The 24,652-nt window shown below is 41.0% G+C and overlaps 1 protein-coding gene across 6 annotated transcripts in view; it reads left to right on the top strand.

Moving 5' to 3' along the window:
- The window catches only part of mctp1a (multiple C2 domains, transmembrane 1a), a 127,083-nt gene that overhangs the window by 70,993 nt on the left and 31,438 nt on the right, over nucleotides 1-24,652 (top strand). For all 6 annotated transcript variants that reach the window (XM_034118744.1, XM_034118750.1, XM_034118747.1 and 3 more), the window contains 7 exons: nucleotides 2,240-2,333; nucleotides 7,191-7,293; nucleotides 8,055-8,157; nucleotides 8,753-8,854; nucleotides 9,346-9,420; nucleotides 11,549-11,668; nucleotides 19,428-19,544. In XM_034118744.1, coding sequence (XP_033974635.1) covers nucleotides 2,240-2,333; nucleotides 7,191-7,293; nucleotides 8,055-8,157; nucleotides 8,753-8,854; nucleotides 9,346-9,420; nucleotides 11,549-11,668; nucleotides 19,428-19,544 — 714 coding nt within the window. The remainder of the gene's footprint in view (nucleotides 1-2,239; nucleotides 2,334-7,190; nucleotides 7,294-8,054; nucleotides 8,158-8,752; nucleotides 8,855-9,345; nucleotides 9,421-11,548; nucleotides 11,669-19,427; nucleotides 19,545-24,652) is intronic.

The following is a 24,652-nucleotide window of genomic DNA, read 5'->3' as shown; positions in this document are numbered from 1 at the left end:
CATCTCACTCTCTTTCTGCCTGTCTGTCTGTCCGTTTTCTCCATCTTTTGCTGTTTATCTCTCTGACGAGGATTTGAATTGTTGTGGAGGATGGGTATGTTCTGTCTACCATTTGTGGATTGAGGCTCAAACCTAAATGTCCCCTCAGGGAACCTGTATGGGGGAGGAAGGGATGTATAGTGTGGATGATGGATTGGGGGGGTGGAAATATGTCTGCATCCATACATTAAAGAAATAATTCTGTCTCATTTTTCTTCATTCAGCCTCGGTGTCATTGTATGTATCTGTCTATCATTACAGAAACCACCAATTGTTTGAATTTATGATTCTATTGTCATTTTTGTACAATACAAATATAATACTTTTTGATACTTTACTGAAAGGTTTAACATTAAAATCCTTTGATTTTTCAATTAACAACATTTGACAGTAATTCAAAAACTTTGCCTCAACAAAGTACAGTCTGAAGGTGGCAAATTTAATTTAAAATATAAAACATCTTACCACTAAAATAGTCTGAATTGGTATAATTAAATATCAGATCATATATCCTAAGTAACGGTTGTTATGAACCCGACCGGACATTCAATTACAGCTTTTGGTAAAGTTGAATAAAACCTTCTACACACTCCTAGGTAGGTTACTAATGTTTAACTCTAAGGCACTTACTATTAGTTTGCCCCCGACTCCTTCTCTGTAACCTCCCTCACGCCCTCTCTTTGACTCCCTTTCTCCCTGTGTCTCCCCAATAATCACAACAAGCAGCTGTATCTTGAAAGAAATCGTGCCCTAAAATCCAGAGTTTTCCCCTCTCTCCCTTTCTTTCTCTCTCTCTCACTGTATTTCTGTCTTTCTCTCTCTTTTCCCCCTCTCTTTCTTTCACACACTCTCCCCTCTCATCTCCTTTAGAGAGCTTTTGGACAATGATATCGCTGGAAACAGGCAGAGTCTGACAGAGTTGGTAATAATGAATTAAGTCTGTAGCCTGGCCCTGACTCTGAAATTTAAATTATAATTACTCCTGTGGGGATGGAAGGGGTTATTGCCAGAGAGAGGGAAATAAATTGAAGTGAAGTGCATTTCCACTTTGCTTTTAAGACACGCCGACATGCTACTCAATTTGGCCCCAGTGTAGGTTTTGTATGCATGTGTTTATACCTGAGTATTTGGGTGCGAACAAAAGCATGAGTTTCTGATTGTGCATGTGTCGGTCTGTGTGTAAACATGCCTCATGGCCCAGCGTGATTTCAACAGGCTTCTCTTTATTCCACAGATTTACAGACTAGGATTTACAGTCATCATTTTTTCTCTTGGTTATTTAAACCTTGTACTTGCCTTCTCATTTCAAACAATCCCAGGGCGGTATAGTATCTCTTGACTGTGTATGTGTGTAGAAAATATCAGGAGGTGTGTGTGTGTGTGAGCTTGAATGCTTGACTTCTTGTTTAACAGTTGGTTAGTTTATCGTTAGTGTTTCCCCTTTTTGTGTGGATGTAGTTCAAACTGCACTGTGTGTATGTGGGGCCAGTGTGTGTTTGCCTCAGTATTAAGATATCAAAGACATCATATCACATTATACTGTATATGCACCAATGTATATCACATTACTTCACATTTCTATGTTGTTATATATTTCACATGTACAGACTGTTGTAAGAAATGTACTATTTTATACTTCATATATTTCACTTTCTTCTGCTGATACGAATGCTGCTATTCACACACTCTCCCAACACCTCTTGTTTCTTACACACATTGAGAAAGAAATTCATGGAGTGATTAGATAAGAAAACACCAGCCCGCACCCAGACTGACAGTGTGCATAACGCTGAAGAGATTCTGTTTGAATATTTTCTGTGAATTTGTTCAACTTAACATGTTAAACTTGCCTGTTGTTCACAATGAAGCCTATTTGTGTACTGCGTGGATTAGCAGTCACTTTTAACAATATTGATTGTTGTGTTCTCTCATCAAGTTTCATTTTTATCTAAAAAGTACAGAGTTAGGGAACATTTCAAACAGGCAAGCACAGCTATTCAGTGAAATTGAAATCTGGCCATTTGTCCTCTGTTAGACTCGCCTATAAATGCCAGCTCTACATTTTCACATAAGGACTGTTAAAGGACATATTCTACCCTTTCCTATCTTAATGAAATGTCAGGCTATTGACCTGCCATTCTCTTCAATGCTAATTTGGCATCCTCTTTGACCTTTGACCCCTGTCCCTATGATGTTTCAGAGCCTGTGGAGGTCATTCAACAGCCTGAAAGATGTCGGTGTGGTGCAGGTAAAGGTCATCAGGGCTGAGGGACTGATGGCAGCAGATGTCACAGGTAAGACAATGACCTTAAGTCCAGACCTCTGTACTTCTGTTATTTCAAGTTAGTCTCTTCATGTTTCACTCTTGGATTCGTTGTCATATGTTCATACTCTTAAAGATAATGTGAAAAAAGGCCTCTGTCTTCTGCTTGGGTTTTGCATTAAGACATTGAACAATTTCTGTGGCATGTTTTCCTCCACCACCGATCTGCCATAAATCTAGAAAAAGATAAAGTCAGGGTGTAATTTTGGTGTAAGGGATGATGCTCTGCGAGGATCCTCAGAGAGAGATAAACTCTACTTTTGCAGGACTCTAAATTTGTCTCTGCATTTTTTGAAAAGATGCAGGCTGCTCATTTGAATAATAGAGAAAAAGTACATATTTGAACCAACAAATCTCTCCCCCTCCTCCTCCCTCCTCCCGCTCTTTCTCTGCTTGCTCTCTCTGAATCCTCCATTCTCCATTAATTCTTACTTTTAATTAGGTCTACAGTGGACAGGCCTAGTTTTTCACTCTGTATTATCTAGTAGAGAGAGAAGGAAATGTGTGTGTCTCTGTGTGTGTGTGTGTGAGAGAGAGTGAGTCTAGAGTTTTCTCTCCATTTGAAACAGCCACAGTCCCATTAGCCAATACAGAGTGGAGCTGGTTGATTTGGGTTATTGCGTGGAGCGACCGGAGCAGCCGGAGTGCAGGGCTAATGGTTCTCTGGCTCTTGTATTTCACTCCAAGCTGAAATTTGCTCCGTGACCTCGTTGTAGAGCTCATCATTCAGTCTAAGCTTTATGGATCCTTCCCAAAAAAACCAAAAAAAGTAAAACTGGAAATATAATGTCTAGTGGCTGTTTGTTTGCCTTTCACTTTGTCTCTTGCGGTTAGACGTGCTCATTGAAAACATGATTGATTTCAGAGCAGCCTCTACAGCCCGTGGTGATTTGAAATTAGCGCTACAAGCTTGCTACACAGTTACAGTGCAGCATATCCTTTAGTGTCAACCAGGGCTACAATGTTTCATTCAAACTATACCAACACTGAACATTTTGAAAAAGTGTAAAATTCAGATTTGAATATCCACAACAAACATGTTTTGAACATTTGACTGACAAAGTTTACCTATGTTTTTTCTTAAAATGGGAAAATGTGAACTTACAAGGAAACATGTATTTCTGACATATATATACGTATATTTAAGTATGTGCCTGCCATATGTCGCCAAATGAAAATAAAAAAAGATGTTTCCACTAGGGACTCTGTATATATTTTCAAAAAGCAAGACAAAACATGGGCTTGGTTTCGCATGTGGGTTTAACACGTTACTTTTGTGTTATAGCCAAAGAGATCTCAAATGTAGACAGTCCAATGTTTAACCTTATTTGAATTCATACATTCTGGCAAGCAAGGAAAAAAAAGAAGTATTTTGTTCCTTAGAAAACGTTTTCTTTCAGCCAGTCTAGCCTTACAAAGATATATACAGTAGGTGAAATGATACAGAAAAATGACAGGGTTGTTTCTAGATGGCTTATTCCTGTTTTGAGCCTGACGCTGTGTGTGCGTGTGTGTGTGTGCATGTGTGTATGTGTGTGTTTGTGAGTCACTGGCAGAAACAATAGCTCTGTAAGAGCCACATAAGAGCCCTCACCACATGAACACCCTATTTTAACAGCTGAGACCAAGAGAGGGTCGGGAGCAAGGTGAGAGAGAAACAGACGGACAGACAAACAGACAGACAGAGAGGGGAGGTCAGTGAGAGAGAAAGAGTTCACCATCTCTCTCCCATTCACGCTGCCTGTCTCCTCACCCGTCTCTTCCCCTCCTCCTCCTCCTCTCTGTAGCCATCTCTCTCTCTAATTGAAGTGTTTTTGTGGAGTAGCTCCTCTCCAGCCCGAGTAGGATAACTGAAAATAGTCTCTAAAACCAACAATCCCTTTTGTCTGCAAGCTCTTGTCCCTTTGAGTGGATGCTATACAGTTAGAACATTTCAACAGTCACACACACACACACACACACACACACACACACACACACACACACACACACACACACACACACACACACACACACACACACACACACACACACACACACTAGGCACATGCACTTCCAGCAGCTACACCATAGGAAATGTAGACATTCTTTTTACGCTCAACAATAACACAAAATCTCTCAGCAAAGTGTATATTTTCCACGGCAGCACTTGACACACAAAGAAATACTGTCTTTATCTTGTCTAGCCTTTTAAAAGTTATATGAAAACTAGAGTAAATGCTAGAAAAAATGCCATTGATTCACATTTTAAAGTCTAAATCATAATTCATTGTGATTGTGGAGGAGCATGAGAGCGTTCCCTCTCCAGCCGCAAACTCCTCACTAACTCTAAGCTTCCTGCGAGGCAATTACAGCGCTCCCTCGTCCCTGCACTGTTTTCATCCTCCACACTTATCTCAGGGCCTATGAAATGAGTTTGCTGCTCGCTGCTCGCTGCAAACTCTCTGCCAGCGGCACCGAGACGGGACCCAGAGGGGGGAGGAGCTTTGCTCGGACATTACCTGGGCGATCTCTGAGTGGCGCTCAAACCTGAGCGTGTAATTGGTTAAGACAGCCGCCTCTGGTGCTGGCGGCCAATAAGGTGAAAGTTCATCACCAATGACAACTGGCTCTCTGCGGCAACACAGCCTGCCATGTCATTAAAAACAGAATATTAGAGAGAAAATGGGGGAGGGACCGGGTTCTGCAGAAATAATTTCCATCTCCTAATTTAGATGATTGCATTTAAATTTAATCAGACTTGATTTGTCGGGACAACATCATAATCGTTTATGCTATGGATGCTCCGGGAGGATTAAGGAGGATTTCAAATATTCACTTTTGTAATAAACATTCAAAGAAAGCCAAAATGCATAATTTTAAAATACATTTCGGTGTATCCGTGACGGGTGCAGCGAGGCATTTATATATACCAAAGCAATAACAATTTATATTGATAATAAAATATGTCCATGGAGATGCATTTAAAAGTACTTGAGTCCATTTTCTTTTGTCAATTTTAATATATGTTGTTTTCTATCGTAGGAGTCATAGCTGTCAATATCCACTTCAAACACTCCACATCAATAAAGCCCCACAAACAGATATGAAAGGCAACACCTACGGCTCAGCATTGATCACGGTGACATTTACTTTGCACACCCACTAAATGTCCTGCCCTTGTCACAACATTTGAAGAAAATCACACCAATCAATGACACACACGCACACGCACACGCACACGCACACGCACGCACACACACACACATACCCCACACGGTTCCCATGTTGCACACTCACACACTCAAACAGACGGAGGCACAAGCTGAAATGTGGCAGGGGGCTTTGAACTCAATCCCAACTTTATTGAGTCCTATTATGCAACATTTCTCCTTTATTATATTTAAATAGTCTCTCTTTTTTTCTACGGGAATACGTGTGGGACATGTTTTTTTTTTAACTTCCTGACCCAGTCTCTTCAAGTGATAATCTTGAACAAACAGCGCAACGGCTCCCAACAGTTTTAATGAAAAAAAATGATCAAAGCCAGAATTAAGAGTTTTGTTGTTTTTAGTTCGTTTTCAGGCAATCGAAGGGAGGTGGGCTTGCAGGCGCGGGGAGCTGGTCTCTCTCCTTTTTGCGTACAAAGAAATTGAGATGTGAGATGTAAACAAATGGAGAATATATAGGACATTACTGGTTTGATTATTATAGTACAGTAGGCTATTCTCAGGAGGAGGAAATAACTCAGTGATTATGTTTATTTCTCCTCTCGGTCTCTCTCTACCCAGTTACATAACTGTAGTAAATTCTGAATTTAAAGTTTTGTTGGAATAAATTAGCATTAATGAATATGATTTATAGTGAACCATATATCATATCAATGTTTTATAACAGCTGAGGGTCTTAAAAGTTCTCACGTAGTGTACTAAAGTTTAATCTGTTTGGCAGCAACAGGCCACTCAAATGATTTCATATGTGATCCTTGAGTTTTAAAATGAAATTATTCTGTACAATAAATCTACATTTGGATATATGATGTTTTGTTATTATTACTATAAAATGTCACTTATGTTATATTAATGAAACTAGTATTGCTGCCAGTGTATAACACTGCATGCAGCAGTGATTTCCCTCTAATAAACACAAGTGATACATTTGAATATTCAAAATACTTTTCGTACTGTTTTGATCAATTTACAAGGCTGTCAATATAACAAAGCCAAAATGATGAGAAAGAAAAAAAAGGTTTCATCATTTAATTCTCAAATGTTGTTCTTGCTTTCATTCATTTCTTCCCTGCGTCGTTGCCGCTGGCTCGGACTCGCTAATCATGGAGCAGCGATGTTTCTCACACCCCTGCTCGGCTTTCTTTATCTTCTACTTTGAACTTCTCTGGCCTTCAGAGCCACATCGCAGTCTGTGTCCTCTGCACCATCCATTCAAAATCTCTCTCCTCTGACTCTCCCGCCCCCACCTTGTGACTGCCCAGGGCATAGTTGTCCTGCAGCTTATCTTCTAGTTGTCCATGTTCCCAGGGTTTTGATAGAAACGGCTCGCAGCTGTTCCACTGATATACTGTTTTATAATATGGCATCGGGGCTAAACATGAAATAATCATATTATTACAGCTCTGATAAGTCCAGGGTATTGGAGCTGTCATGTGGTAGAAGGGGAGGATGCTGCTTATTATCTGTCTTAATAAAATGAGGGATTGGAGATAGACAAAAGCTGTTGGAATTACTTAGAGGTTTTTTTCGAAGCTAACTAAAGTGTAGAATCTTCTTAATGTATGTATCTCTTTTCAACACGAAGGTCATTCTCATGTTTGTTTTTTTTTGCTCTGAAGGTAAGAGTGACCCTTTCTGTGTGGTGGAGCTGAGTAACGATCGGCTGCAGACACACACTGTCTACAAAAACCTCAACCCAGAGTGGAACAAAGTCTTCACTTTGTGAGTAGCTTTTACAAAACTCACATGTCTCGCACACACATTGAAATCACTGCAGTAATGAAATCAAATAAAACGAACATATATATTTGTAATAAACTCTGGTAAAGTCAAAGCAACAGTTTCACAAAAAAAAGGTTTTTAAATCACAGCAATACAATTTTGTTTTTGTGTTTAAAAAAAAATGTATCCAGTTAAATTTGAGCATTAAAAAAAATATTGATCACAGTTAACAATGCGGAAAGCCTTTCTCATAAAAAAATATAGGAAGACATTAATATAAGATACAAAGCAGGCTTGTCAAATGTTTACGTATTCCAAAAATATTTTATATATATAGTTACACTCAAGCTATAATTAAATGTTAATGCAGATCTCTCTTTGCATCATTTCTTACATGTATGATACCATTATTTAACTTGTGAAATCCCACCGTTGGGACAGGTTAGTTCAGTCATCCTCTCTTTTAGCCTCCTTTGCTATACATAACATCAGCTTTCTTCTTGATCGCCTAGTTTTAAAAAAAGATAACATGTCACTCTTTACTTCTCCTTAGTTATTGCAGTACTGTAGTGCAATATACCATAATGCATGTCAATAGTGATTTTTAAACATTTATGGAAATGTAATACAGGATACACATATATAAAAAATGTCGTTGGGAATTATTTAAGGGAGCTTATCCAAGACACAAAGCTTTCATAGTGTTCAGATTGTAACCCATATCTCAGTATATGTGTCATTGATGTTTCTGTGTGCCGCAGTAACGTGAAGGACATCCACTCGGTACTTGAGGTCACTGTTTACGACGAGGACCGAGATAGAAGTGCCGACTTTCTGGGGAAAGTGGCTGTTCCTTTACTAAATGTGAGTCAAAGGCAGATTCCTGCGTGTGTTTCTACGTCTTTTCCTTTGGGGATAATATAGAGAACATAGAGCAACGGAAAGAACGAAAACACACAGTTGAAGATATAAAAAGCAGGGGTTATTTTTGCAACTCCACAGATGAGGCTGTTATTATTTCACAAAGAAAAAAGAGATGACAAGATGGAGAAAAATAGAAGAGAGCCTAAGAGAAAAGAAGAGATTGATAGGTGAGAAGAAAGAAAGTGAGGGGATGAGAGATGATATGAAAATGACACTGATAGAGGGATGGAACGATTTATAGATAAAAAAAACACAAGTATGTCTTACATTATAGTTGAAAAAATATATATATAGCCTGTAAAAGGTACTGTGTGTCTAATATATCCATGCTCTGCTGTACAGTATGATTCCCAGGATAGTTAATTTCTGTTTGACAGAGCCGAGCTGCAGTGGGTAATGAACAGGTACTTGTCAGAGTTGCCACAGTTGTTTTGGGTTCCCTGTCAGCGCCAGCAGCTGAGGTTCAAAGGTGGCCCGGGGAGCCGATTCAGCCGGGTATTGCCAGACAGACGCCTGTCATGTCCCTCTCCCACAGATCCAAAATGGAGAACGCAAAGCCTACGCCTTGAAAAGCAAGGAGCTGACAGGGCCAACAAAAGGGGTCATCTTTCTCGAAATAGACGTGATTTTTAATGCTGTAAGTCTTTCTTTAGCTTTTTTGATTCTCCTCCCTGATTTATTTTTTTCGCCCCCCACCCCCCATTATCCTCTCCCTCCATCCCGCTCTTGTTCTCTCCAGGATCTCCCCCCCCCCCCACGCTGCTGTTGTCTTTATTCTGTTTGTCCCCCCTCCCTCGCTTCCATCTCATCCCTTGTCCCTCGTCCTCGTTTTGGCTTTAATTATCGAAGACTCCCTCTCAACAGCCTTTGTTCGCCCATTCACCATCGCTGTGTGTGTCCTATAGCGGCCATCTTACAGCTTTCTCTCCCGCTCTCTAGCCACTGACATGGGGCACGCTCTATGCATGTGCTGCCAATATCATTACACAATGTATACAAAAAAACATTCAAAATAAATATAATCGTCATAAATTCTGTCATTTTATTTATTTGCGCTATGAAATAAGTGTCTTTTCACTCTCACCATTTGCTGTTTTTAAGGCTGTGTGTGTTCACTCCGTCCTCCAGGTGAAGGCTGGTCTCAGGACGTTGATTCCCATAGAGCAGAAGTATATCGAAGAGGAGCCCAGAGTGTCCAAACAGGTACATCAGCAGCCAACACTGATCTTCTACCTCTCCGCCTTATTATATCTGTGTCCACCCTATTCTGCCTAACTGTCTGAAGCGAAACCAACACGCCTGCAGAGTGGCATCTTGTAAACCAGAACAACTGTGTGGGCAAGATACAACTGCATGATTGAAGGAAAAACAGCATTTTGTTTCTTTTTTTTCTTCCCTCCTCTCTCCCTTCTCTCATCTCTCCCCCCTTGCATCCACTCTGAGTGGTGAATAGAAATGTCAAGCTGTCAGCTCTGGGGTGCATAAGTAGATTGGCCATCCTTATAGTTGGCCCTCTTTGCCACTGCTGCTTTGCACTTCATTGTCACGCCGCTCAGTGTGGCGGCACCACAAAGGGCTGAATAGTAGGGGCTGGCCCACATCAGACATGTCATATGACTGACCGTTTGGGCTCAGCAGTCAAAGCTGCGCCATGCACAGTCGAGCGCAGCAAACACACGCACCAGCTCCCATACCAGGCTTTTGTCAGCCCTCCATCTATTCCCTTCTTTCCTCACTGTTCCTGCCTTCTCTGTTGCTCTCTGTCTCGGCCCACTCTACTCTTTTTTCCCCCAAGTGCAGAATCTTTTTTACATCTGCATTTCACCTCTGACTCACTGAGATGACCCATGTCAGCGTCTCGCAATGATGATGTCACTGGCTGCTTTAGAAGGATTGCCCCGTGAGGGCTCTTTTGTGTGGTAGCAGCTCCCCTGCTGTCGCTCGCTGCTTAGTGTGCAGACACATACACAGTAAAGAGAAAAAAAAACAGAAGCTGGCTGCCAAACAAAACCATATAATCGTAATTATCACATTTGACTTAATAAATGTCTTTACCACTTTTCTAAGTGTTTTAGAGAAATAACTCAAGGCACTTAATGAAATACTTCATGGAAATGAAAAAGCCTTATCAAGACAGTTAGGCAATAATAAGCCCAGAAGAGTACAGCATGTACATCAAGTGCATGCGCTGAGGAACGTGGAAATGGATGATTCACAGTCTTGCTGTCTTCAGGGTCTGTGTGCCCCCAGCAGGACACCATACAGTCATCCTCAGTTTAGCAACAAAAAGACTTCACATAATTACACATAGAGAGGGAGGAATCCTCCTCTCATCTAGCATCAAAGCAGCCAAGCCACCCCTAACCACATGCAAATCCACCCGGAAACACACATGCATATAGACAATAGACTTTACTGTAGTGCTACAAACCCATACTGTATACCCACAATATACACACATTCAAACACACACACACAGAAGTTTCTTCTAAATAGTAAAATAATGGCCTAGAATTTTTTGAACAGCGATCTGCAGAGACAGTTTGTCCTTTGGGAGCACTTTCTCCTGGTGGTGACCTGATTGGGTGGTTGGCATTCTGCGCTGCTATACTGCTATTCCCTGAATGGTTGGCAACCCATGGGGAGGACAGCAGTTAGCCAGCTTTCTCTCATACCTGGCCAAAATGAACGGAGAGCCCTCGGGGAGGAGAGTCCAGGGACTGTTGGAAATTATTGTACTTCACTTTATCACTTGGAGAGAAGACTTACAGCAACATTGTGAGTCATCTTGTCACACTTTAAGCGGCCGTTTGTCCTGTATGCTGATCCACATCCATATATAGCTATCCAAAGAAGGAACACATGACATTGTCCTCTTGGTGTCCTCAGTGCTGCACTGTTAGACAGTAATATTAAAGCCAAAGTGGGGTAAAAGCTGCACATTTAAAAAACGTAATGCTCTACTTAACTTTCCAGAGTGAGACAAAATGTGGTTTAAAGTGCCTGTATTAAGATTTACGGTCATTTTAACGAAGACATACAGTACATGGTGTATTAACTGTACTTATTTAATTGTGACAAATTCACTCAAAACCTTTACAAAAAAGAGGGAATTTAATTCTTAAACATACAGTATGTGATAATGTTTGTATGTGAAGCTTATGTTAAAAAGTCACAACCCTGATGCGATTTAGTTTGTTTACACAGGAATCTGTCACATAAAGTCTCATTAATGTGATAATATATGAGACATAATGATATATCATCTACAGTATATAACAGGATCTTCATTTGTTTTAATCATTCACTTTTGTTTTTGTCTCCCTTCTAGCTGCTGTTGCACAACTTTAACAGAGTTCGTCGCTGCATCATGTTCCTGATCAACACAGGCTGCTTCATCAACAGCTGCTTCGAATGGGACTCTCCGCAGAGGAGCATCTGTGCTTTTGTAGTACGTACAGCTGCACTCGCATATACCTGTACAGTACCACACATGAGGACATATTACATTCACATCCAAACTGAAACAGGACCTAAATCTTATCTTTTTGCGTACACCGATTCTATTATCAAAACATATGATAATGCTTTTTTATTAATATGGTGAAATAAACTGACATGGAGTTGGGTGCACCTCACACGTTTTGAAACTAAATCACCATAACCACATTGATGGATCAGTACTATTCTAAATAGACTAACAACATTCATCTATTTTACCGAGTACTCTCATATTGCCAGTTAACATCTGCACACACGCAGCAGGAGAGCAACAGAGGCTGTAGGACCATTTCTGCTAACAAAGTATGGATCCTTCACTGGTAATTGCACACTCTAACACGGGGGGTTGTTGATGTCTCAAGCACAGCTAAGTACATTTCCACACTGTAACCCCCCACTACAGACTCTCACTTTCTCACATGCTCAATTTCTTAATAAGATAGTGGCGATTAAATCCCTTTTCAAGCTTTGTATTAAGTGTAAAAGCACACATGGTTTATACGTGGAAAGTGTCTGTTTTGGTACTCAGTTGCTTGGAATAAGTGGAGAGTTGGTGTTGAAACTTGAACACTATTTTAATTGAGACCCTTAAACATTTAAATACTTGTGTTGGAAATGTTGCTATATTCTATTGAAGTGTGACAAGCTGTTCCTGCAGACAGTGGAAATGGTAGCTTCTCTCTCTCTTCTCCCATCATCCTCCTCTGTCCTCTCTCTCTTGCCCTCCTGTCATCTGTGTCTGGTATTATAAGGTGAAGTGTAATTGGACAGCAGAGCTATCAGTAAAAGACATTCTCCTGCAGGGCGGTGAGTGGTTGAATGGAGGTTCCCTACCCTAAAGATGACAGAGAAGGCATTTAATCCTGTCTGGTTTAGTGTCCTGACTTAAGTAGCTACAGGACAGGTGGACCGGCCCCGCCCCAGCCCTTTACTGTAGGAGCACTAAGTGTCTTCACAGCAGACATTAGACATTAGCAGCATTTGGCTGTCTGACACCATTTTCATCTCTGCAGAGGCTGCATATGTGTGTGTTTGTACAGCAGGTCACAGTGTCATCACAAGACATGGGTCAGAAGAGACTAGTATTGATCAGTTAACATTTTCCCTCTGTGTGTGTGTGTGTGTGTGTGTGTGTGTGCAAGCAGACTCATGTGTGATTCTGGTGTGTGTGTGTAAGTTCACTCTCATGTAAGGCTGAACTGGGTGTGAGCACCCTTTATCTTTAAGAAAGAAATACAAAAATGTCAGACACATTTCTTTTGGGACGAATTCACAGAAAACAAGGTCAACTCAGCGATGCCAATCTTCGTGGTGAGAGGAGGATGCAGCCTTGGATAGCCCAGCCTCCATGTCAGCACACACAAACACACACATGCACATGCCTTGTATAGCCCTTCACCCTTTTTAGAAAACACAGCGTATAGTACATCCCCTTCTGAGTAACAGTGCAGACTATTCATATTCTCATTGTACTCGCTTAAATTCAACGTATTCAGATGACGATAAAGGGTGTATCTAGGCCAAGGACGTAGCGTTTTATAGTTTATAGAAAGTCTGAAATGTAGGTGTCATTGTGCTTTTCCTCCCCCCTCTCCCACTCTTTTGGGAGTCTGTTATTGTAGGACTATGCACTTAGCTAAAAGCATCAGAGTATTTAGGGCCTCTCCTCTACACAGGTACTCCCTCCCTCCCTTCCCTTCTATTTCTTCATCCCTCTTTCATTTCTCCCTCACTTTGAGAGGCCTCTTAATCACTTCGCTCATCTCTTTAAGTGGGTTTTTATGGGGGGCCATCTGGCCAAGGTGGTGTGTTCATGAAGGTGTACGGCTGTGTGTGATTATGGGCATGTGTGTCTGTTCACATGTGCACGTGTGTTTCTGTCTGGCTGTCTTTCTAGACAGATGTTACACTTAACTTTCCAACACGGCTGTAGCTACAGAGGTGGAGTTGTGGGCAATTCAACCTCTAAACTTACAAATGTGTGCACTTCTCAACTGCTCAGTGAGCCCGAGGGGAGGCATTTCAGTGTGTTCGTATCATTCTGGTATTTTGTGAATGCAATAGTACATCCAAATGCAGTCACTTCACAACATTCCCTCCATGAAAACGCTCAACATTTTTCTTCATGGTCTCTTGCTCTCCTTCTGCACGATTCCAAAAGTTGCCAGCCGCATGTACACATCGCCCATTAGTGCCAGCTGTGATTAGTGTGTATGTTGTGTGTGTTTTGTGCGCATGTGAGAGAAAGAAAGATATCGCATAGTCTCACATGCAGCCTTTCTCTCTCTCACACCCACACTGCTGTCACCCACCCATCCCGACAGTGAATCAGCCACCGTGGCAGCTTTGCCTGAGGCGTTGGCACAATGGACGGGACTGGAGTTACCTCCTGTCCTGCATGATGGGTGGTGTCTCTGTGTGTGTGTGTGTGTGTGTGTGTGTGAGTGTGTGTGCATGTGGGTGTTGGTCTCTGTGTCTCCCTGTCTCAGGGTTAAGCGTCTGCTTCCTCTCTCCACACCTGCAAGCTCAGTGTCTCTTCCTTCGTTCCCTCCATCCATCCCGGTTCCTCTTAATCTCTCCCTCCCCTCCTCTTCCTGTGCCTTCTCTCCCGGAGAGTTGAGGCCATTGTGGGGCTGAGCGGTGTAGGGTTCTGTTCTCCTGCTGCTGCCAGTTCTCCCCACGGCCCCTGCAAGACAAGGCTGTTATTGCCCCAGGGACCGCAGGCCTCAGCAGCTCTTCCTCCAAACAAATTTGCTGTAACTTTATCTGCAATTGGGCCCTGAATTGGGAGCAAATAGAGGCAGCTTTGTGAAGCTCGGGGAAGGGCGAGGGCAGCGAGCTGGGGGTTGTTGGGGAGGCAGGGGAAATGATACCGGGCTCTTTTATGTCAGGCAAAGTAGGACTCTTATCAGGAAGAGAGCCCAGACAAGGGAGCTACTTCTAGAGGAAACTGGAGCACCTATCACCTGCTTTGCATTTAGATAAAAATTCACCCTGCTGAAATAAAAAAGGGAAAAAAGCAAAGACAGGTACAGAAGCAACTATTGGAGTGTGTGTGGGTGGGTGTGTGTGTTTGCACATGTTTAATACACATACACAGTGCAGAGACGCCATAGCAGTGGTACACACCACTCCAGGTCTCTTTAAATTGCTCCTTTGACTCCTCTTCAAAGAAGCAGTCTTAACTTTTGAAAGTTTTAAAGTCGTGAGTTCGTCTTTGCCCACAGCAAGGGACAGCTTTGAAATATATACTTTCACATTTTACTGCTCTCCTGATTTGCTAAACGAATGATAGTTGAAATATAGTGCCATGACTAACCAAGAATACCAAACCAGAGTTTAATCACCAGAGATAGACGGGAAATGTGCGAGGCCTTTTGTTGAGACGCCAGGGACTCGGCATCTTTACTTCTCGTAACACTCCGTTTTATAACTGCAGTCATAAAATGGTGGATGCTTTGTTTTATTTTTGCATGTTTTTAGAAAATGACTGGCTTTGACACATTGGGCTTAGTCATTCAGGCTGCTGTTTTATCAGATGAGCAGCATTAGTTGTGCTGTAGATATATATTCTGCAGGAGTACAGCAGGGGGCAGTCTAGCCCCACTGAATGCTGGGGAGGTCCGTTCACTAACAGGACACAGTCCTCCTCCCTCTCCCTCTCCCTCTCCCTCGAACTTAACAGGACTTCTAGTTGTTATCTGGCAACACTTAGTGCCAGCATGGAAATTGATGTAAGAGAGATAAAGGGGAACTCTGAAATCCAAACTTCAGTTTCACTCCACTGAGACAGAGCAGGGGGAAAGTTAGCCTGGTGTGTGGTTAATGTAAGCCAAAGTACTGAATATTACCCTCCCACAGAGCCGCGGCTCAGAGCCGTAAGGACGCGGGTTGTGTTTTGAAACAAATAATGCAAAATACAACTCTCAACGTGCCACACTGAGTGCTTGAATAAATCATTTTGACTTCTCTATTTTGTTAACACGTTTAATATATCTTCTTGTGTTCAGGGGATTTCTTAATATCAAGAGAGGGCATCTAAGATATAACTGTAATGAAATTAGACTACAGAGACTTGTCAAAATAATTTATTTTGCTGATTTTATGTATTGGTATTTTAGCCAAAATATTACAAATGATACTGCCATTGTTTTTACTTTGTTCCTGTTTGTGATTGTCTATTTTAATTACACATGTCGTATGAATTTCAGCTGGTGCTTAGATGTGAAGTTTGCCCAGTTCAAATGTAGCCTTAAACCATATTTGAAATGGTTTAGCAGATTTGACAGAGGAAAGTATTGTTTTACTTTGTTTTATGACAAGTGATTAGTTTTGTTCTTAAAAAATCATTGCCGTATGAAAAACACTTGTTAAAGCAAATGATTTAAAAAGAGTGATGATGGGTTTTTATGATAAAATAGCTGTTTAAAGGTAAATGCTGCCAGTAGTTTTGGGGACAAAATCAAATGTTCACTATAGTAGAAATAACTAACCTGACTCTTGAATGTATATTTGTTACTGCTCTGTTCTAATTCAGATAATTACAGATACTATTTCTAACAATGGTTGTATGAGAAGAGAGAAAATGGTTTATATCTCATTATTGTTTCTGTTCTGTTGCACATTTATATACACACTCTCAAGACTTAATTAGAGTGTTTGCATATTTTTAATAATATAGAAGCACATAAACAGAAAGACCATCTACTGTGTTTATATGAATGTTTTAACATTAGCACACAGGTAAGAAATCAGCAGTATTTAAAAGGAAAGCCTGGTGAGCGTCCCTCTCAGTCCGTGTTCAGTTGTTCAGATATGAACCGGTCACTACATTGTGTGTCTCTGACCACGCAGAGTCATCTACAAATTATTCCCTTTGACTACATCTGGAGCTTCATTTTGCATTCCCCCCCCCCCTTCCTCTTTCCCCTTCGATCCAGCATGTTTTTATCATTGTTTTTTCCCCCCACCGTCTTTCTCTGGTCACTGACATCCACAGCAGGCTCCTTCCCACTCCCTCTTCCCCAGGCGCAGAGCTTGCTATCTGGTGTAGCACGCAATGGGGGGTGTTTGTGATCGCCAGGTCCTGGTGGAAAGGTCCAGGCACTGCAGGGCCCCTCTTACCCCGCCGGGGGGCTCGGAGACGGGGCAGGGCCGGCCACTGCTGAGCCTGGGTGTCCGGTTGCTCTAGCTGCCTGTCAAAACTTCGCCCTCAGCCACTAAAACCAAATAGAGAAGGAATGAAGGGGGGCGGCAGGTTAAACAACCTCAGGCAAATGGAGAAGAAAGCAAGATCCCTTTTTCTTTTAAACATAAAACAGGGTTTTAAGGTTTCATTTAAACATCAGGACAGTGTGGAGCACATTCATTTGCCTGTTGTGTGATAACGATACCATAAGCGATTAGAGAACAAGACACTAAATATATTTACTTTACAATATGCCTACTGTAAGTGTTATTTATAGCAGAGCGTTTGAAAAGAACATTGTATCTGCATGAAGATTTGTGTAAGGTATTTATATCTTCTAAGAGAATACGTTTAAGACAAGTGAGCTCCTTTGTTGGTTTGAAGACATATTTCTGCACCTCTATTGCGGATTGTATTACAAACTGATTATTACATGTTTATCAGTGTTTTGAGTTTGTAAACTATAATACTTTGCAGGAAGATGGATCATTTTAGAATGGTTATATTTTGTAGAGAACATTTGTTTTCAAGCATGTGATATGTTTGTTTGTATGCAAGTTTATTTTGCTGAGCTTACACGGTCCTTGCCTCTTTTCTGATGTATGAAAGGAAATGGTTGTGTTGCTTATTAGTATACAAATATGAATTATTGAATAGTTTATTTCCAATTCTCCTACACAGCTGTATCAGAGAAAGGCTCTTTGTATTTGAGAAAGTGAAGTTGAGCCTGAGAGACGGGGAAAGATTTCGATCCTTTTGGGAGATATTGTTGCTGCACCAAGGCCATTCAGGTTTATTTGAAAATACATTTTGCTGTGAGCATTATGTAAATGTACTGGACATTTCTAATGTTTAATTTATGTATTTTTTTTGCTTTGTATACTGTGCCTCTGTTAGTGAATTTTACATAAAGATAGTTTTATTAAAAAGTTTGGATATGAGCCTGACCAACTTTTTCTTTATACATGAGAAGGGAAAAAGTTAAGAAAATGTTATTGTTTCATTATGTAAAGAGTTGTTTGCATTGATATTCAGATACATATGTTTGTGTGTGGGTGTGTGTGTGTGTGAAAGTAAAATGCAACATCGACGGCACAGTGTGTGTGTGATAGTGCGTGTGCGTGCAGTTTAGTGTCCGACTGGCTCCACTACAGTAATAGCAGTGCTGCACACACACTCTTGAGGGGCTGTTGAACCTCATATCCACATTCACCTTAGACTGTAAACACAATGGAGAGCTTGTTTTTCATTTCACCCCTCTCTCCCTCTTCATCCTCTTAACACACGGAAATAAAACAATTTGATTGTTAATGATGTTGTCCAGCCAAACAGATCATAATTGGTACACAGACACATTACTGCTTCATATTGTAATGGTATTAATTACACTTCTGAAAGTTTCCCATCAAAACTGCCTGTTAAACATGGATGCATTATTATACCGACAATATTTCATGTTAAATCTTACTTGCTCATATTTAAAATAATAAAATTCTTTCACTTGAATTTAATAAACATGTTTTGTTAGAAAAACAAAAATAAGTATCAGGCATGGTTTGCATTTTTAGCATTTGTTATAATTGTTGCTGTAGTCTTATTAATTATGAAATATATGTGTATACTTTTACATACAAATATTTAGAAAATACAAATGATTTGTTCTTTTTGTTTCTTAAAGATTGTATTCCCACACATTATCCTATCTGAGCTAAACTCTAACATGTCCCCAAATCCTTTCTCACAATTGACACAATGCCGTGATAAGATGACAAGCTTCCATCATTAGCAATATTATTTTCCCACATATATCTTCTCACAAGCCCCATAATAATCTCTTGTCATCGGCTAAAGAGCCCTGCCAAATCCAGAGGGTTTTAGGAGAGGTTAATTTTCAGATGGTACTTTTCTTGTTTGGTGATGAGAGGGGAGGTATAGAGGTTATAGTTTTGGCAGATGGGTGCAGAGGAGGTTAGAGATGGGGCATCAGAGCCTTTTGGGGAAGGAGAGAGGGTATTGGGGCTTGGAGTGACAGGGTTAGGGACTCGGGGTGCGGGGTGTGTGAGGTCAGATGCTGGGGTTTGGGGCTGAGTATGGAAGGGTCAGCTTTGACGTGCTGCTGCTGAAAACGGTACATGACCTCAGCCTCTGGGATGATTGGCATGGAGGGAAGAGGCTCTGACGGCTCGTACTCATCCTCTTCATCGTCCTCCTCCTCAGCTGAAGGCCCAGAAAGCCTTGAGGGTCAGAGTGTTGAACCTAGGCTCACCGACACCAGGCCTGCACCTTTGTTGAAGCACAGTCTTATTTTTTGCGCTTTGTTCCATGGCGGTTATGATTCTGCATATGAATGTGTTTGAATGCGTTTCCAATCGCACATATGGTCGGCGTACGTTCTCAGGAGTTTGCCTCACCAGGGTCAACATGGGGTCTTGAATGTATACATTCTCAGCCCACACTGTTCTCACTTTTTTGTTCTCACTTTTCTTTGGCTGATGGTTTTGTCTTTTTTCTCTCTCTTCAGGTTTTTGTCATCGTTGTGTGGAACTTTGAACTCTATATGATTCCTCTGGCGTTGCTGCTGCCTCTGGTCTGGAACTACATCCTCATCGCGTCAGGGAAGGATACCAGGCAAGACATGGTGAGTGACCCCGTCCCTTTTGATATCCCTCCGCCTTTCTTCTCTCTCACTGTAAAAGCCTCCAAACACAATGCATGGTAATACTCGGACACCAAATTAATATTATTTACAGCATTTTTCATATTTACAGGCAAGTCAGCCTTTTGATATAAGATATAATATATATCAAATCCATATGTGTGCTGTAAAAGGTGTGATGATGATGTGATGAGGCATGCAGATGATTGGAAAATCATCATACCTTTTTTTAATTTTTTTAAAGAAACAAGATGTTCATTATACAAACTCATTTAAAATATACTTTTGATTTAATTGCACAAACATTGAGCCAAATTGGAATTTAATTTTAAAATCCCTCTCTGGTGAATTTAAAAAAAAGAAGAAATCTGCCCCTTGAGGAGCTGCATTCACATTCGGATCTCACATTTCTCACTTTGCCTTCTTTGAGGCAAAGAAAAGGGAGAAATAATAGGCTGTCACCTTGAGCTACGTTACGCTACTTACCTGGTAGTATATTTATTTAATTCATTTATTTTTATCTCTTATACCAATTAAATGATGTCAAAGCAATGTCATGGAGAAACAGACATGTTTTAATCATGGCCCGGCACATTTGGAAAGAAGAGAGTGAAAACGAGAGAGAGAGCTGGACTATGGAGTGAGCGTGAACAATGAAGTGATTAATTTTAATAAGTGCCTTTTTCCAAGTCTCAGTTGGAAATAACCAGTTAACAGACCTCAGATTTTCTTGCAGTCTCTTGCCTTCTCTATGTGTATATTTATCTCTTCATAAGGATTCTTTGGGTTTGATTGGATTTGGAAAAGATAATAAATTCAGTCATTATAATGAACCAAATCTCATTGCAATGTGTCATTGTAATGTTACACATAAAAATGGAATTAGATGCGAACTGTGTATAAATTGCCAAAAGATTTATTTGGTAAGTCTCCAGAACTAAGCATCTCTATTTATAAGCCTCTATTTTCACATGTGGAAAATGTAAAGCGATGAAAATGAAATCAGAAAAAACAATCCCTATGTGACGGATATAAGTCTGTTACTCGACAATTACGTGGCAATTATACAGTAATAGGTGGTACGTCATGAACATAAGAGCATTTAAATGGATAAAGTCAGTCAAGAATTAAAGGCTAGTTAATGCAGGTAGTTTCACAGTCAAAATAAATCATTTATTAATTTGTGAATGACTGAGACTTGACTCCCTCAGGATATACTTTCCGCCTGTAGATGGCAACATTGCTTGACAAAAAAATCCCACATGCCTTAAGACGAAACCCGGCATGATCATTTGTGCCCCCACCTGCTGCTTATATTTATCCAGACCTAATGATATTCTTTTCCAATGCACTTCCTAATTAAAATGAGGCAACAAAGGTTACATATTCTCTTAATGTGCCACTCACTTCAAATAAGAGTATGTGCATGTAACTCCCACTTCATGCAGAATTGCTTTTCTCTCCTCCTTGAAAGGGACTATTGTGTGTAAAGTACCTCAGGAATTGGTTGGAACATTAAGACATGTTGATATTGTTGATACTCGTATGGCATTTTTAGAAAGACAATATTGTTCTGGTGAGTTCAACAAAGTTGACATATACTCAGAGACAAGAGGAGATATGGGCACATGAGTGAATAGGATATTTAAGTTTCACTCTTTTTAAATCGGAGATGGTCTAAGTAGCATCACGCCGCTTTAATGACTGATTTTGACCCATGTTTCTATGATCTGGAGCAGTGGAATTTAAAACCTAATACACTGTTTACTTTTTTTACTTTTATTGAATGTCTTGTATTTGATATATATTTGATTAATTACACATCATACTCCAAGACTTTTTTACTTTTAAATTGTTGCTTCAATATCATCATCCTCATTGAGTGGTTTAGGAGTGTTTGGTTGATTTCAAAGGACTTATCTGTTTGGGGCACTGGGCTGAATAAATCACAAAGGCCAGGCAATTATTTATTTTTAAGCCACAAGAGCACTCCTGGAAAGTTTCATATCCAACCTTCTTTCAGTTAAATGTCTCCTTTCTCTATTATGATCACAATCAGCTATGCCTTGTTTACTTTACGTGTACAGCTGAATATGTGTGGACAAGAGCGTCAGTGCTGCTAGTAGAGGGTGTTAAGAGAAGTTGGTTCAGGTTGTTGGTGACATTGTCAGAGGAAAATACGCAATTCAAGAGGAAAGGATACCAGTGTAAATGTAGTATAGGGGAATGTGCATGATGCATGAATGTGTTGTAAGAGTGTTGTCCTGCTATCTTTCAGAGTCTGGTTTGTTAATTTATTCCAAGGATATGATTCAGGCACGACCACATGTATAGAAATACAGCTGTGAGTCACTCTAGGTGTGCAGGGTGTTTTCTTGTGTGGGGGGAAAAAACAGCGTGCGTAGATAGGGATAAGTTATCTGTGTGTGACTGATTGAAGAATATGTACGTATACTTCCATAAAATGTGTGTATGAATCCACGAGTGTGCGTATGCGGGAGTGTGTGCAGACATCCTTTCGCAGCAATGTATCCGATGAAAGTGGGATTAATTGTCAAAGATTAGCACCATTAATGCTCCTTTTCTTGCCGCTGTGACAGTTGAGCAGAGCAGCACAGGCAACACAAAGAAGATTCTCTGACAATCATCATCTCTTGTCTTGGCATTGCAATCTCACTGCCTCAGGATTGGTGAATGCAATCGCTCCATTATCAGCTCTCTGCATCTTTTAGGTGTGCTATCTTTATTATAAGTTAAATTAGAACATGTACAGCTAATGTTGCGTTGCGTAAGTACTCATTATTTTTAGTCATTTGTGTTTGCAAACGCTTCACACACATAAACACACACATTTGTAACACACACATTCAGATGCATGTATCCCCCGAGTCCTGTCCCTGTTTGTTTTCAGACAGAGTTTCCCAATCTGCGGTGGTGCAGGGGGAAGTGAGTAAAGCGAGAGCATACAGTATCTGCGTGCTTCGTTTCCTCTCCCGGTCCCCTGGATTCCTCTTCCGAGTCTTTATCAAGCTGAAGTCATGGACGACTCACAATTTCCCCTCTCGCACTTGGCAGAGAACAGAGAAGAATAGAAAAGAAAACAAGGGAAAAAGGCTTTCTAATTACTTTAAACAACACACCAAATTAAAGCATTGTGCTGAGCCGAGCAAGGGTCAGCATCCGGAGCGCTGCGGTTTTCCAGCAGTCTGGGGTGAGGGTAATGCCAAAGGAATCTTTGTTGAACTCACTCTGAAGGGTGAGATAGAGAGAGGGATAGGGTGGGGGAAGAAAGAGAGAGAGAAAAGAATGAGAGTATACGCTTGAGTACAGACTTTCTAATGAACTGAAGGGCCTTGCTCCATCTGATGGGTTCAATGTGAGGACCCTTCTCTGATTCTACACCGCAACCACAGTCCATAGCCCTGTCTATAGCAAATAAACAAACACAGTGTTCCTTCCGCGCTGTAATTCACCGCTCAGGGTCACTAAATGTTGTGTGGTTAATGTACATGCTGCTTTGCAAACAGATCTCGGATCAGAAATCCTTACCCTCGCCCCAACCTTGACCAGTACCTGCTAAGCAGTCGGAGCGTCCTCAGAACAGCGATTAAAGGTGATGCACCAGAAAGGTCTATGACCTCCTCTCTTATCGTGTAGCACTCTGACCCCTGAACCCTGACTCTTCAACACTGTAAGCTGCCCTGTGTGCCGTGCTGTAACATGCTCAGTGAAGCAAACAAACAAAGAAGATAACCTTTGCTCCTTTTCAATATATGTGGAGTATGATAGTGCTTTGACATGGCTAAGAATGTACCTTATCCAAGGTCCAACCTGTGTCTCTGCATACAGTGCATAACTATTGAGTCCCCTATTGTTGCGAGTTGGAGAAGCACTTAAATGACATGAACCCCTCCTTTCAATTTCTATCTTGTTTTGAAACCTGGAGCAATTTGTGCGTTAGATCCATCTCAAGCCTGTAGCAAAGGAGTAGGCCGGGCTCGGTCAAACAGAGGACAGGTGGCTCTGCTGGAAGAGAAAACGTCTGCAAGGCTTGTGAACGTGTGTCTTTTCGTAGCAGTGTGGTGTGTTCATGTGTGTGCCTGCTTGCATGAGTGTATACAATGCGCGTTGAGATTAAGAAGCAAGAGATGCATCCCAGTAGAAATTCATCTTTGCTGCTCTGTTGGCCCAAAAAGGCCCTTACCAGATGTTGGGAAGGTGTTCATTTTGGCACAGGCTGTCATAGAGGGCACATACAGAACATGGTGATGTCTCTTTTCTCCACAGGATGATGGGCAATTAGGCCTTGTCACACTGGAGGACCATCATCTTTATACCATGCTTCAGACCATTACATAGATTCACCCACTAGATTCACCAAATCATTACACAGAAGAAGACCTAATGGCCTAAAGATACTTCACACTCACAGAAACGTTCAACCCGCCCTACATATTTAGTTAATAGCATTGCCATAAACACAAATCGAGTTTTGTTGGAAATAAAATAATTCACTAGGGTTTTTTTTTCAAGCCAATGTTGTTCTACTTATTTTGGTTTATTCTTGATGTTCCTGACTGTGAAGCCCTCTTGTTCATTAGAGTAAAAAGAATCTGGTTTATTTCCAAACTGTAATTATGTCTGATTTTATTGGAACATCGTCTCATTTCTACAACAAGCCTTCATTGCCATTTTCATCTATTCTATTTTCTCCCTGATTTTGCATCTTAAAAAAAAGCCGTCTCTGCGTCTCTAAACACACTGTGCCTTGACATCTGCCCTCATTAAGAGCCACGCACAACACACGAGTAAATATGGGGAAAGCTAGAAGCAAAAAAAGGAAATGTTGCCTATTATACCTCAACTCTTCCAGAAAGTCACACCTCCACTTTTTCCCAATAAAACTGCAACTCTGGAAAGAAAAGACGAAGGAGATGGAGTGGGAGCAGGAGACAGAAAAAGACAGAGGTATTCAGAGAGATGGAGCGACAGAGAGACGGAGGAAGAGGGAAACGGCGGCGGATGGCAGGCACTCCTCAGTGCAGAGTCAGACATGGCAGTTGGTGACAGGTGACAAAATCAAAAGGTCA

This window comes from Trematomus bernacchii, unplaced genomic scaffold, assembly GCF_902827165.1.
Source record: "Trematomus bernacchii unplaced genomic scaffold, fTreBer1.1, whole genome shotgun sequence".
In the NCBI taxonomy this organism is placed as follows: Eukaryota; Metazoa; Chordata; class Actinopteri; order Perciformes; family Nototheniidae; genus Trematomus; species Trematomus bernacchii.
This window is presented reverse-complemented; position numbering and strand designations above follow the sequence as displayed.